The sequence below is a fragment of the Sphaerodactylus townsendi genome, linkage group LG05, assembly GCF_021028975.2.
Source record: "Sphaerodactylus townsendi isolate TG3544 linkage group LG05, MPM_Stown_v2.3, whole genome shotgun sequence".
In the NCBI taxonomy this organism is placed as follows: Eukaryota; Metazoa; Chordata; class Lepidosauria; order Squamata; family Sphaerodactylidae; genus Sphaerodactylus; species Sphaerodactylus townsendi.
Window position 1 is genome coordinate 47,490,096 of NC_059429.1, and position 16,039 is coordinate 47,506,134.

The window sequence follows — 16,039 nt, forward strand, 5'->3', positions numbered from 1 at the left end:
CATCTGAAGTTGATCCAGACAAAAGGGGGGCGGTTCTTCCTCTGATTCAGATAGGAGCAGTGGAACCTCTCAACTTGAGCTGGACCATCATAAAGTAGCAAAATGCTTGGGTGCTTGCTTCCTCTCCTCTCTCTGATGGTGCTCTCTAATGGCAGCGATATACTGTATATTCCTTCCTGTGCCTGACCAACATGTTAAGTTTTTGTTAAGAACAACAGAATTTAGGGGGCTAGTTAATTTACATTAGCTCCTATTTTAGCACCTTTGCGTACAACATCCTTCCGCCTTGAATCATGTTTTGCTATATTGTTTTGGAATCGTCCTTCTTAATTTGCCATTTACTGGATCAAAGGGGGAGGGGGGCATTTTGCTTAGAAAGATTTTTGAAATTTTAAAAGTTTGCTGCTGCATTTTAAATGGGAAGACTGTAGTTGGGCTACATATTCGTTAACTCCAAAGTACTTAACTATAATAATGAAGATAGCACATTGAAGTTAAAAGAAATTAATTAAGAATAATGTGAGATACATGAAATCTGGATTCATCTGTAATTATGCACTTGACTACCCAGTCTTAGTCCACTTCCAGAAGTTAGATCTTGTGACTGAAGAGGCTGTCATTCTGACTTATGTAAATAAGAATTTTGCTTCCCAACTGTTGCTCTTGTTTGCTTTCCTTTGCTTTACAGAGGACCAGCTTTCCTTCCCATATTCCTGTCTCACAGGACAGAATGTTAATTGTCAGAAATGTATTTAATGTGGCAACAATTTGAGCCATTTCCTTGAGTGCTTTTTAGCACATATTTTGCATTCTGCAAAAGTTCCTGAGCAAAGGGTGATGCTGAATCATTACTACAGTTATGGTACAAAGTTATTTTTGATGAAACTGTGCAGAACAGGCATATGTTAAAAGTAGGCACTGTACAAATTGTGCACATGTATGTACAGCACATGAAGAAGAAACACTTATGGTAGGTTGTGTGTATGTGGACATCCTTGCTGCAAATGTGCTTTTACTAAAACAACATGAAAATTGTTCATTCTGGAGAACAGTTCATATTGGAAGGAGGTATTTAGCAAACCCAAACTGGTTCATGCATAGTTATATGAATGAGTACCTACAGATTTTTGTGGATATATTTTCAAATGCACTGAAGCACTGTTCATTTTAATAGAGTTCTTAAATTATTCAAATCAAGTTCTAATATTCCGTTTAAAGTAAGACCTTAGTTATTTAGATCACAATCCTATTGGGGTGGGGGGGATTGACTAGTGAAGCTGGTGCAGGGCTGTGCCAAGGCATTTGCCCCCTCTGCTGGTACAGGGGGCACCCTCGCCAATGGAGAGGGGAAAGGCACTAGCAGCCAGCTGAACCTCAGCTCTGCAGCAGTGAAACCCAAAAGCCGGAACCACCATGGAACAATGCTAGCATCTCATTGAATGTCGGCACAAGGGGAAAGTGGGCCGGGGCGTTTCTGGGGTGGAGCTGACGTTAGTTGGTTTCCACCCAGGTTTTACAGTCAGGTATGCCACAACTTGAAGTACATTTAGCCCTATGGACGACTTTCAGGTGGTAGGTTCTTTTTTGTTTTTTCTGCCTCCCTGTGCTGCCGGAAGGCCCTCTGGAGGTAACAGTGAGGCATGACAGTGAGACATGACAGCGGGGCTGTCCTCAGCCACTTCAGGTTGTGGATTGGGCCACCTGTACATTTCTATCCCACCTTTTCTCCAAGAGCTCAAGGTGGTATACATGGTTATTCATCACAACAATCCTGTGAGGTAGATTAGGCTAAGAGAAACTGACCAAGTTTAACCAGCAGAATTTGAGCCATGGTGTGGATTTGAACCTTCATCTTCAGATCCTGATCCAACACTCTGTTCACCATATCATACAGCTTTCATTGATATTTAAAACAAACTCCTAAATATCTGATAATTCAACTACATTTTCACAATTAATTGGACTAAGTGCAGGATCATGACATAACAGTGCAAATCACAGCAAAGGAAACTTCTCAAGGATAAAGAATATTCAACCTTTGCTAATCAGTTTTTAACGTATTACGTGTTACCGTAGACAGCATTTGGCCAAATATTTTTTGTGAAACAATTGTGGAGGAAAGGTTATGGCTTATGGAAATTATTTTGTTTGACATCAGAAAAGCATGACTAAGGACAAAAAGAATGTCAAGCAAAAATTACCCTGTCAAGGGGAGACAAAATTTTCAGAATACAGGAAATGCCAGGTTGCTAGTATAGTTGGTCATACAAAGATTTTCTGGGCAGGAAACCAGACTCAGACAAATTGAATTTGTAATTGTTATAATCTTCATAAACAAGGAAGTTTTCCCAATAGCACATATTACATAATATACATAATGTAATCTGGCAAAATGAATGTTCATTGTTTCTGTTCTACAGAACTGAGTTAATTAGTGGTACTGGACCATCATCTGACTTCAAAATCCTTCTGCAAGAAGTGGAAGAGGACGATTCCAATAAAAAAAAGTTTTTTTTCCATTTAAAGGGAGGTATCAGGCAGGATGGGTAGACAGGAGGACTATTGTACAATCTTTGCTGTGGGTACAGTTTTGGGGGAAAATTGGATTGCATTCAAAGCAGAAAAAAGAGCTTCTTCCCTCAGCCAAAGTAGGACTTTTTTGGTCCTGGCTCCAACCTGGTAGAACTCCATGGCCTCTTCCCCACATGTATGGCCTCTTCCCCACATGCATAATCATGCACTTTCAATCCACTTTTCCCAATTGTTTGCAAGTGAGTTTTACTATTCCGCAAAGTAAAATCCAACTGCAAAGTGCATTGAAAGTGGATTGAAAGTGCATTATTCTGCACATGCAGAAGGGGTCTAAATCTAGTGAATCTAGTGAATACAATTGGAATGCCAAGATTTAATTCAGTTCCACAGGGCCTGTAAGAAAGAAATGTCTGTTGGGCATATGATTGAGGACAGTGACGATCAGAAAATTTCAAGCTGACCTCCCTTTTTCACCTCCTCCTACTGTTGGATCCCTAGTTTTGATACAGCTGCCAGCTTAAACCAGATAGGCTTATGATATGTGTGCCAACTATAAGAACTGTATATTTTAATAGAATTTTATTTAAATCTATTATTTTAAATTTGAATTTCATATATGTTTATCTATATATATATATAAGCGAATTCCACTCACTGACTCACTTGCCAACGGAACACAGAAACCGCCGAACCTACGCACTTGAAATTTGGCACTCTGGCTCCTCATGTGCCCAAGGCGCTCAATAAGAAAGGATTTCCGAAAATATTGAATTCAACTCGAGATATTAGCTATTTACTGTTTTTCCTATTCATCTCTGCCTATCTGCCTGAACATTCCGTGGATGACAGTTGAGCACCAAGGCACTTCCGCTGGCTTCCCAGTTCCTCTGATGAGTCACTCACTCTAACAGTGATTGGTACTCCGCATTTACATCTACAGCTTCCTGTCACAGGACTTCTCAGTGACGGCCACGTTGCTGCTCTAACTCCACTATCCCCATCGACCAGCTGTGGTACTGCCCACCAAACAACAGGCACGCTTGATCCACTGGTGCGATGCCTTAAATACACACAGCAACTTACACATTGCATTATACACAGACAGCGCCAGAAAGCTGCTGCAAATTATGCAAAACCCACCCCGCCACTCCACAGGCACGCTGTGAGGAAACAAGCTACGTGTCACCCCTCAATTCACAAACACACTGTACAGAACTATGCTGACTATCACCCTGAGATTCACAGAGTCACCGCTCTCACCAACACATAGCGAACCATGGGTCCCCTGCTATCCAACAGCAATCTGTTCCTTCTACTGCAACCGCTACAGGGGGACTCAACAAATTCATGCAGATGCTGTGATCACCAACATGTAGCGATTCACAGGGGCCCTGTCTTACACCGCGCTTCTCAGCACGTAGGAACCTGTTCCTTCTGCTGAAACTGCTAAAGGGAGAACATGCTCCACTGCTGTGCCACCTGCCTTCTAACACAGCACTCCTCAACACATAGGCTGTTCTGAAGCATGCGCACTGTCACCCTGACATTCACACACAGCCTGTGCGGGAGCATGCTGAATGTCACCCTCAGGACAACAGACAAGTGAAAGAGCAATTTCATGCCAACATTCAAAGTGCACGGACAGGTCTACCACAGGACAGGAAGCCTCAAACCAGGACTCCAGCACCATGACTGCACCATGGCTCACACAGGAGGTATCGAGGCCCTAAGTAGGACGCTCCAACATATTACTGGCCACAACCGTCTTATGGGTGGAGTTCTTTGCATTTCTGCATTTTGCTTTTCTCAACTCCCCATAGCGAAGCGCGGGCACCCTGCTAGTATTATATATTATACTGATGTAAGCCACCCTCAGCCCTGTTCGCCAGGAGAGGGGGATTATTTTCTTCTTTTTCTTCTAAATAGAGGAGGATACCTTCCTTTGGACCATTAGTAACTTCAAAATCAGCGTTTTTCTATATTTAGTATATATTCTATATATAGTGTATATTCTTCTCTATTTTGAAGGCTCAAGATAGTTAAAAGTGTGGATGAAACAGACTATTATATTGTCTTCCTATCTTGTGGTAACTCTTGTTCTGTCACAAGCTTGGATAAGATTAACTATGTACTCAAAAATGCTATTTGAATAGTAGCACTGTTTTGATTTTTAGATGACTGTCACCGAAATCCATTCACATGGATAAAAAATTCTGAGTAGGGTTTTTGTGTGTGTGTGTGTGTGCGTGCGTGTGCGTGTGCGTGTGTGTGTGTGTAGCTATTCTTTATTCTAAAACTAGCACATATTTTAGAAATAGGTTGTTTCATAGTGGATGAAGTATTAAGAGATCTGTATACAAGGAACATAAATGCATAAAGCTGCCTTATACTGAATTGGTCTGTCAAAGGCAATATTGTCTATTCTGACTAGATGCGGCTCTGCAGAACCTCAGGTAGTGATCTTCCACATCACCAATTAATTCTTTTAATTGGAATGCCAAGGATCGAAACTGGAGCCACCTGCATGCAAAGCTGAGGCTCACTCACTGAGTTACAGCCCAGTTCTATATTTTGATGTGGCAGATTTGAGCAAAACATTATGAAAATTATATTTTAGAAAGGCTCAGCTGGAGTGTTTTGCCTTCAGGCTTAAACATGATTTGTATAATCATCTGAAGTGATCCCTTTGCTGACATGGCTGGGGATTGTGAGTCCTTCATTTTTTCAGCAGCCTACAATGTATCATGTGGTATAATGTGGATGTTTCCATAGATCGTTTGCAAAAATTTTCTTTCTGTTATATCTAGTTCATGTACAGTCAAGTAAGAAACAAAGGCAAGTCTGAATACAATTAGAGCAGGTTTCTTTACTGCTTGCAGACTTCTAAACAGAGGCGTAGCTCCAAGGGGCGGGGGTGCAACGCACTAGGCGTGTGCCCCTGTGGGGCGGGGCGAAGGCCGGACAAGGTGCGCGCGTTCCAGGGTGGGGCAGGGGCAGAGGATGCACCGTGCACTGGGTGCTTTTCCCCCTTGCTACGCCTCTGCTTCTAAGTACAGTTGGTAACACCCAATCTGTTTGGATTTACGAGCATAAGGAAGATGAGGTTTATTCTCTGAATTTCACCTTTTGGGCCATAATTGAGTGCTGTACACAGATTACGTCCCATGTCAGATATTCTTTAGATCACTTATTCCAAGATCTATTGCAGGCACATTTTGATTTGTCTCTCCTCCTCTTCATTTAATGTAGTTACTCAGATAGTTTTTCAAGTGACCTTAAACTTGGTGGCTTAATATTGTTCCAGAGATACGCAGTGCACATAGATCTGCCTTCTTGCCACTTGCATTCAATACAAGATGTTCTCTTCTGTCTTTTTGTTTGGATTAACATGATCATAATCTCTGCATTTTATGTATTTGATTTGCTTTTTTAAAATATTACCATCCTTTGTCCCTTGGTCTTGGTTTAAATTGCTATTGCACTTGGAGCCTTACGTACCATGGAAGGTATTGCTCAGTACAGGGTTATATTTTCCAAAGAAGCACTGAATTCTGTAAACAAAAGCAAAAGGTGTTTGGTTTCTGTGCTTTCTGTTTAAATGATCTTTTTCAGCTGAATCAAAATACATTCCTGAGAGCTGAGCAACTGCTTCCATAAAAATTACAATAACAGGTTTTGATTTACTTTTTTCCAACAAGATTGAGACACCCTACCACATCAGACTAAATAAGTCCTTTTTGTGCTAGTACCAGTAATTTTATACTACTATACATGATAATAAATGATATACATGAAGTTGGAAGCTAAATAGCTCATTGTGAATAGAGCTAGTATATTTTGGAATAGCTCTTCACCAAGATAACCTGCATTCTATATAAGCCAAGGTGTAAAACCAAAAGTAAAACACGAATGAGGTATAGTGAGAAGAAGCATTATGCCAAGACACACTATACCCCACACACATAAATAATGTACCAATTAACTGTTAGTAAATATTGATGTAGTGTAAGATGCAAAATAAATGGAATATAAAGAGTAAACAATATCGGGTACTCTGACTCACAAAAATTACATGTTCATTATCTGCATTTGAAAGACTGCACACTAACAATCTGTAGAGCTGGAAGATCACAAAAATATTTTTTTCAGACAGTTCATAGGTAAGTATTAATAGAGACAGGTATTCTGGATAATAATAAGGTAGGATGCAGAAGCCATGTTTATTTTTCTTCAACAGGCTTTGTTCCTCTAGGAGTTTAATAATTCTGTTTAATGAGTTTAATAACAATTTCTACTGTACCCCAAATAGGCATCACTTCTGGGTTCCTTTTTAAAAACTTGTATAATGTTTATTACTTTTCAGTTCTTTAGCATTGAAATTACCATAGTATATGTATTTACAGCAGTATTTTAACATTTGTATTATCTATTCATTGCTCTGAAACTTTTACTTTTAGAATGTGTACTTTTGTCTAAGTACTGATGTGTTGTTATAACCTTTGAACAAAGATTGGGAGGAGGGAATTATAAATCAAATAAATAGGGATGTTTAATTTTGTTTTTTTGTTTTAACATGCTCTTCAACTAAGTACTCTATCAACATCCATTTGTTGTACTAAGGAAACAAAAATGACTCTAGACAGCCATAATGATTTCTTTCAAGATGGTAGAAGATCAAGAAGTTTTGAGGACAATGATGACATTTCCTCTGGAAGGCATGACGTTCCTTGCTCACTTTTACATTCATACTCATATTTATGAGTCAGCAGTACTGAGGCACTGGTAGCCAGGCATGCCAAACAATAGTTGAAAGAAGTGTGCCCTACTTTTGGGGGTGGGGGGAGAGACACTGGTGTGAGTCAGATTTATTTTCAGTGCTCCATTTTGCTGGCAAATTGGAATGGTCTTCTTGAAAAATTTATCAGAGGACTGTCCAAATGTTTAATCTGTATGTTTAGAGACAAGTCAATGTGAAAAGAGAATGCATTCCGCTGCTGACCCCTAAACTAGGCATTCTGTAAATGAAGAGATTAAGCTGAGTATGTTTATTTTTTTGATCAGGGGCAACAAATGTTCAAGTAGACAAACAAAAGAACTCAGGGGAGGCATGGCTCAATGGTAGAACATCTGCTTTGTATGCAGAAAATCCCAGGTTCAGTCCTTGTCATCTCCAGGTAAAAGGGTCAGGTAAGTGATATGAAAGACTTAGATTTGAAATCTTGGAGATCCACTGACAGTCAGTGTAGACAAAACTGATGTGGGTAGATGAATAGTCTGGTTCAGTATAAGGCAGCACCATGTAACATGCAATACTCATTATCAAAGAGATTAGTAGGAAGAAGTATGCTGGTGTTAGGTAGGACCTGGAGAAACAAAGTGGAGTTTCACTTGCAGAACATCTTCCTGTTGCAGTCCTCTGCATTCCCCTCACAGTCCTTGTGAATGGTGTGGAATGTAGCTTGTGGAAGTGTGTTTGGAGGAGCAGAAGTTACTTGCAGTTGCATAATGATTCTTGACAAATGTATTTTCTTTTATGATTCTTTTATGATTTTCTTTAATGATTTTCTTTAATGATTCTTGACAAATGTATTTTCTTTTATGTACACTGAGAGCATATGCACCGGAGACAAATTCCTTGTGTGTCCAATCACACTTGGCCAATAAAGATTCTATTCTATTCTATTCTATAAGTATTATACTTTTGGTACAAACAGAAGTTACCTGCAGAAGGATAAGAGGTATTGGTTCCAATCTTTTGCTATTTGTGGGGGAAAAAACAATGACTAAACCACTTGTGTTAATAAACTGATATTTTCCATTTTTAAAACTCTAGAATGTGGACCCTCAAAATAGCTATAATTGTTCTTATTGTTGTACAGCTGCTATTCCAACAAACAAAGCAGTAGCCATTATTTATTTATTTTTAATAACCAACACAAACTAACCAGCCACAACCTGTGTCTGGTGATTATGATTTTAATTCTAAGAAAGATTTCTTCTTTCGGTCAAGGATGCAATAGAAAAGTCATCACCCTACAATATATTTGTAATGAACCTCATCAATGATAGCAAAGTAAACAGTATGTTAGATATGTCTTACAGTACATACATTTGCATACAAATATGCTAGAGTAATTCAAGATGTACATTCAAGGTAAAAACAAATGTGATATAAAAAGATTGAATCTCAGTATCACCGCTGAAATAAGATATGAACATACTACCCTATAAAATCCTGGTTCAAGCACCCAGACATGTCCTCTTTGTGCTTCTTCATTCAGTATTTCTCCTCTTCCACCAGCTGGGAAAGATTAAAAAAAGCACTCCAAAATTTTGCATTTCAAGCAAGCATCCACAGGGTGTTTTTTAAATTGCAGAGTGAAATTAGTGGTATGTACTTTAATTGCTCAGTTAAATCTAAAGGGGTTTAGATTTAAAGCAGCCTACTTGCTTCTAAAATTCAGGTGTTTGTTTTTTAAACTTTGTGAATGAGGATAAACTTGTTCCAGATGCTGACAAGCTTGATTTTCAGTGATACTGAGCATGCGAACACACAGTTGTACATGTAACTTTTAGCATCCACTTTTATATAGACATCTTAAGTGTTGTCCTAAATTGTATTACTGATTGTTACTTCCCTGTGTGCTTGGATGTCCCGCATTTCAAATGCTTGCCACAAGGTGGGAGACTTCTTGGTATAAATTAACACTCTCTATCGAGTAATTATTCCTTTTGTGTAGTTTTTATTTTTTAAAACTATGTTGGCCCATTATACATGGAACAATTACCTCAGGCTCAGGCCTCTTAGCTGCACACTGGGTTTACAGTGGGGTCTTCTTGCATTTCTCTGTTTACATGCAAGGATCCAGCCCAAGCCTGCAATGCAGCTTTTCTGCTGATCTCTGCTAGATTTCTGGTTCTCCCAGGTCTCTTAACTCCACCCATCAACAGCCTTAAAGGCACAGATCTCATCACACCCTGGATCTCAACACTAGAGCTAATATTCCCTCCCCCTCCTTCCCCCCCCCCCTCTCGCTGCCACTGCTGGAAGAGAAGAGAAGAGAGAGGCTTGTTTTGAAACAGAGTCTTGTCTGAAATAAAGTTTTAAAAGCACTCTGGATGATTGGGATGTGTGGAAGCAGGATGGAGGAGGTGAGGTGGAGCCAAAAACACACCCTGCTTGTACTGTTCCTTTCAAAAGCCCTCTATGTTGCTATTATATTAAGATATCGATCTCTTGATATGAGCACTTAGACAAGCAGGAAGGAGCCAGCAACATGGAGTGGGGGGCGAGGGGGAAAGCATGCAAAGGTGAGCAAACAAGTGGGAATGCTGGCTGTGGGCAGAGGGAAGATGTTTGGGGCAAAGCTGTGCTCACTGGCAAATCTGCCCACTCTGGTGGTGAAGCAAATTAAAGGTCATGCTAAAAGTACCACGGAGAGAATGGAAAGTGAAAGCGGGGCTCCAGGAAACAAGTTCATACAAGGTATCTTCCTGTGGTAGACAGTTGCCCCCATTGCTCACCAAGCACATTGTGCATAATCTGCCATTCACTTCTCTGATTTAAATTCCATTACAGACTATGCAGCAGATGAGTGACCATCGCTATGACAAGCTTACAGTTCCTGATGACAGTGCAGCAAACTGTGTATATTTAAACATTCCTGGCAAAGGCCATATTTTGTTGCACCGAGCCCCGGAGGAGTATCCAGAAAGTGCAAAGGTAAAAACAACAATCATGAGGTCCATTTCCTACAGTGTGGCCCACATTTCAGAGTAGGGCAGAATTTATCATGAGCGTGGTGTTCAAGCACTGCTAGCAATATACAACTCTGCTGTTTTGCACAAATGAGGAATGGAGAAATCACGTGATAAAGAAGAAGCATTGGGATTTATACCCCACCTTTCTCTTCTGGAGAAAGTGGTTCAAACTCCTTCCCTTCCTCTCTCCACAACAGACATCTTGTGAGATATTTGGGGCTGAGGGAGTTCTGAGAAAACTGTCTAGCGGCTAGCCCAAGGTCACCCAGCAGCCAAAATTGCACTAGTTGCAACCTCTTATTAAAACATTTATTCACATATGTAATTCCTTTTCCCTCTTTTTTCCCCCCTAAATAGGTCTTTGAAAAACTGAAGGACCACATGCTGATCCCTATTGCCTGTACAGAGCTAGAAAAAATAGATGGATCACTCACTTGTACTTCAGTCCTAATTAACAAAACTTCAGAATTATGAATTTACAGACTCCCTCCCTTGTACCTGGCAATAATGTACATGCAAGGTAGATGAATCTGTATCCACTTTTATTGGTTTTCTTGACAATCTACTGTGCCACTGTGCTACTAACCTTTGTTTACAATGGTGCCCTTTCAGATGGTAATTTAAGGTGTGCATATGGGTTTTTTTCTGATGTAAAAGGATGCTGCAGCATGTTTGTCTGGCCTAACAGAAGACCATTATGATGTATAGTGGTTTATGTAATTGATGTGAAACTTATTTAGGAACTAGGAGCGTGGGCTACTTCTAGCATTACTTTTGATTGATCCAGATTTTAGGACCCATGTCTTAATATTGCTTTACATATTGCTGATTAGGTGCATATTAATCTTGTGTAGGCAAGTCTCCCAGGGCCATATGACCTGCTCTTGTGGAAGGAATATTTTTTTCTTGACCATCTTCGACAAACCAGTGTTGGATCTGACAGGACTGTGCTGACTTGCAGCCTTGTGCCTGATATCCCAGGATAACACCGGTGGTAGGAAATAATCGTAGAAAGTTTAAATTGCTTCTTCTGCTGATGAGGATGTTGTCACAGAAATTTTATAACACTTCCACGAGGGCTTTCTCCACTCCTTTGCCATGGATGTGCCTATCTTATGTGTTCAATATTGACGAGCAAGAGCTACCAACTACATCTTTGTTTAATTAGTGAAAAACAGTCACAGGAAGATCTTCAAAGGCGTGGCAGGGATGGGAAGGGCTGCTTGCCTCATTCCTCGGTGGCCATTATTCTGCTCAACAATCACCATCCATGATGGGGCAGGGGTGGGGAGAGACGTATGGTCCTGACTTCTCAGCCAGCTCGGGGAATGATTTTGAGGGGGAAGATGTTAGGAACAAAAGGATCAAGCAGCTTTACTCAATTCCTTTGCTCTAAAACATCAGCAAGAATAGCCCACCTCCATTCTCCTGTACCTGTGGGATCCAATCTATTTACAACATGAGTGAGAAAGCTATTTTAATCAGATTTGCGCTACAAGTGATTTTGTTTTCCCCCTTTTTCCACATCAGTAACAATGAGATGTTCACGTAAATGGCAAGAGTGGGGGCTTGCATATAAAAACCACAGAATGAACATGAATGTAACTGACATTGGTCTTTCAGATCTTGGTTAATAAAGTGTAGTGTTGGAATCAGCCCTGATTTAAACCACTGCAACTTTTCTTTTTCCCTTTTTGCCACATTTTTCTTCTCTTCCTTTTTCTGTCCTTTGCTGTTCATAATTTTTGTCTTGCTCTGTTCCAGACATAAAAGTTATAAGGAACATTTTAAAAGAAAGAAATTCAATAGCATTATGAACCTGTGCTTCTTTGTGAAAGTCTGTGTAGCCTTCCCTGCAGTACCAGCAGCAGTATAAAATTAATGGTACTCCTTATCCCATAGTATCATGTTGCTGCTTTTTTACTGGGGTTGCATTTGAAGAAAATCGTGATCAGAATCCTTTGCAAACTACAGGTGGCACCTGGGGAAAAGGTATTGCACATGTGGATTCAAAGGGGATTTTATTCTGGTCGCCTTTAATTTCAGCAAGGTTTAAATTACAAGCTGAGACAGTGACCTATTTGTTTACCTTTTAAATCACTGGAAATTCTTATAACTCAAAAATTAATTTTACACTGGCTATGTTTTAAAAATAATGAGCATAATAATGCTCTGACACATATTATTGATATTGATAAATTATGGTGCTTTGCTTTTGAGGGTATTTAAGTTTTAATTTTTTATTTAATCAACTTTCTTAAGAACTAATGCTAAACTTCTGGGAAAAGTCTGAAAATGAAAAAAAAAAGGGGAGATTGGGTCAACATGTTATTTTTACTGAGGTATAGTCCTCTAAACAAGGCAAAGCGTTATTTTCCAACATGCTAGCATGAGTTCTATATCTAAGCATCACAGTTGTTGTGCTTAGAACAATCGACATCTTATGAGGATTTTGTTTTAACTGTGTAAATTTATACTGTGGAATTCAGTTCAAATATTTGTTGTGGCAAATTCTGCCACACACTTATGGCCTTAATCATATGTTTTTCACCACACAAAAGAAAATAAAATACAACTGTATTCTCATTATACCACTAATGTCATAAAGAATGGAGAGATTGTGTAACTAAAATATGAATTGGGACTCTGTGAGCTCACATGCAGACTGTTTTAGCAATTTCCTGATGAAGTTCATCATTTTCCAGAGCTCTTTCTAGCTAGCAGTTGAAATATACTGTTGGGAAATTCAAATACCTAAGTAAATATGATAGGAAAGGAAAGCAGAAACTGTTAATGTAGCCATACAAATGTCTAAGAAATGTAAACTACTGATTCTTAAATGTTTTCTAATTAATCTTTTATTCCATTTAATTAGAAACTGTTCTCTCTCAAGAAAAGTAGAAAACATTTTATTCGCCTGTTATTCATGTTTTACCAGAAACCTTAAAATGAGTTTACATGAAATTCATATGGTGAAACAGAGAAGCATCTACAGAAGTATCAGTGCTGGTTTGTAATGGAAAGCATTTAATTTGGAAATGAGAGCAGTTTCACTTTATGAAAGTATATTGGTAAGAGGCAATAACCATAAAAGAATTCTAGGGTAATTCATAACAGCATTTCCATGGGGCAAGGAAAGGCCTCATCTTTCACCATCTGAAGAGAAAAGGGGAAGGGACATGAACCCAGCACCACCCTCTGGCACAAACTCCAAAGCACAAAGGAGAAGAGTTCTTCTGCTTTGTTACTGGTATAATTCTTGCCACTACTGAGTGCTAAGCCACTTGAGGTTTTGTCTATAAAATGGAGCCAGAGCTTGAATATTCCTGTGCAAGATTCAGTGTTCTTGGCACTTCCTATCATTTCAGTAATTAATTCATTTCCAGTATAGTGTGCATTTCAAAATACAATTTTGGAAATTCTAGAAATTGTAAATGAAATTTGCAGAGGTAGGCCAGTGCCGACAAAACTTTCAGAAGGGACATCATCATGTCAGCATTGTCAAGGGAGACACTGACATTTGGACAAAAACTCTATGATAGAGACTTTTTTATCATTCAGTTTTGCCCAAAGCACCAGCATATTTCCCTTGACATTGCCAATGCGATTACATTACATCCAGAAGTGACATAATTGCACCAATGGGGCTGGAGCCTCGTTTTAAGCCTAAGACCCTCACAGCTGGATGGAACTGGGAAAGGAGTTCCAGATCAAGGGATTCCCTACCCTTAGCAGGCATCTGGCAACCTGTACTTTTTATGATACCTCATGACTTGTCTGCAACTGAAGCTAGCAGTGAAAATAGGGAAAGCAGCTAGGAAAACCATGACATGCTGCATGAGAATAGAAACTTTTATGACAGGTTGCCTGAGAGCCAAATCTTTTATCAGAAGCTTTTCAGTCAGGTGACTTAATTGATTGCAATGCATCTGACAGCTGCAATGGTGCCAGTTTTTCCAACTTTTATCATGACAATTCATTATCATGTCTGAATCAAGAACCATCTCTGTGAACAACAGGGCAATGCCAAGGATTTGAAAAGTGTGTATGTACAGAAAGAAATATTCCTTGGACTCTCATTCTGTGATTTCTACTGATTGGTTTGACTGTTCTGTCTATTCGCCTCCCCACAATATTAAATACTTATATAAACACAAGGAGTATACACTCCAGAGTCATTTTCTACAGATCAGTTTCATAACATAGCAACGTTTCCCATTCTGACCAGAACTAGATTTTATAGGGATGCAGAATTGAGGCAATAACAACCTTGCATCTTAAATGTCTAGAACTAGTGTAGCAGGATTGGGTATCTTCCAGGTGACCTGGAATACTGCTGCCTCTAACCATCTAGGTCTGGGTCTATATATGTCCCATTCCCCTCAAACTCTCCAGTCAGTTTAACAAGTCATTTATTCAGCACAGCACAAGGAAGTACCCGTATATACTTGCATATAAGTCGAATTTTTCAGCACATTATTTGTGCTGAAAAAGCCCCCCTCAACTTATACGCGAGTGATGTATGTTTTAAAAAATATTTTAGGGTTTTTACTTTGTCGGCCCCCAGGGGGCGTAGTTTTTAGGCTAGCGGCACCAAAATTTCAGGGTATCATCAGGTGACACTCCTGATGATACCAACCAGGTTTGGCGAAGTTTGGTTTAGGGGGTCCAAAGTTATGGACCCCCAAAGGGGGTGCCCCCATCCCCCATTGTTTCCAATGGGAGCTAATAGATGGGGCTACATTTTGAGGGTCCATAACTTTGGACCCCTTGATCCAAACTTCACTAACCTGGGTGGTATCATCAGGATAATCTCTTGCTGATACCAGCCAGGTTTGGTGATGTTTGGTTCAGGGGATGCAAAGTTATGGATTCCCAAAGAGGGTGCCCCCATCCCCCATTGTTTCCAATGGGAGCTAATGGTAGATGGGGCTACCCTTTTGAGGGTCCATAACTTTGGACCCCCTGAACCAAACTTCACCAAATCTGGGTGGTATCATCAGGAGGGTCACCTAAAGATACTCTGAAATGTTGGTACTGCTAACATAAACATCCTTCCCCTGACAGGCACGTTCAAAATTTCCCTAGATCAGTGATGGCGAACCTTTTCGAGACCAAGTGCCCAAATTGCAACCCAAAGCCCACTTATTTATCGCAAAGTGCCCTGAATACTGAGGTTTTAGTTTAGAAAAAACGGTTGGCTCTGAGGCATGTATTACTCAGGAGCAAGCTTGGTGGTAGTCAGTGGCTTTGCTTTGAAGCAACCTTGCAACTCTTCCAATGGGTGAATCACGACCCTAGGAGGATTTACTCAGAAGCAGCCCCATTGCCAGCAACCGAACTTACTCCCAGGTAAAGGATTGTGCTTTAGTTCTGTTTGTGCATGCCCACAGAGAGGGCTCTGAGTGCCACATTTGGCACCTGTGCCATAGGTTCGCCACCACTGCCTTAGATTCTCCCTTTAAATCATCCCCCTCCCCTTCTGAGTGGATTTTAAGGGAGAATCAGGGCTTACAGGGCTAGCTTACTGTTTTTATTTGAAATAAATATTCAAAAACATTTAACCTACTGATGCCTCAATTAATGTAATTTTATTGGTATCTATTTTTATTTTTGAAATTTACCAGTAGCTGCTGCATTTCCCACCCTCAACTTATACGTGAGTGAATAAGTTTTCCCAGTTTTTTGTGGTAAAATTTGGAACCTCGACTTATATGCAGGTCGACTTATACACGAGTATATACGG

At 39.9% G+C, this 16,039-nt stretch overlaps 1 protein-coding gene across 1 annotated transcript in view; it reads left to right on the plus strand.

Annotated features, from left to right (window-relative positions):
- DDAH1 (dimethylarginine dimethylaminohydrolase 1) overlaps window positions 1–12,187 on the plus strand; it is a 69,878-nt gene extending 57,691 nt beyond the window's left edge. Inside the window, exons 5-6 of the mRNA XM_048496567.1 lie at window positions 10,112–10,255; window positions 10,651–12,187. Coding sequence (XP_048352524.1) covers window positions 10,112–10,255; window positions 10,651–10,767 — 261 coding nt within the window. The 3' untranslated portion in view covers window positions 10,768–12,187. The remainder of the gene's footprint in view (window positions 1–10,111; window positions 10,256–10,650) is intronic.
- The last annotated feature ends 3,852 nt before the right edge of the window (window positions 12,188–16,039 follow it).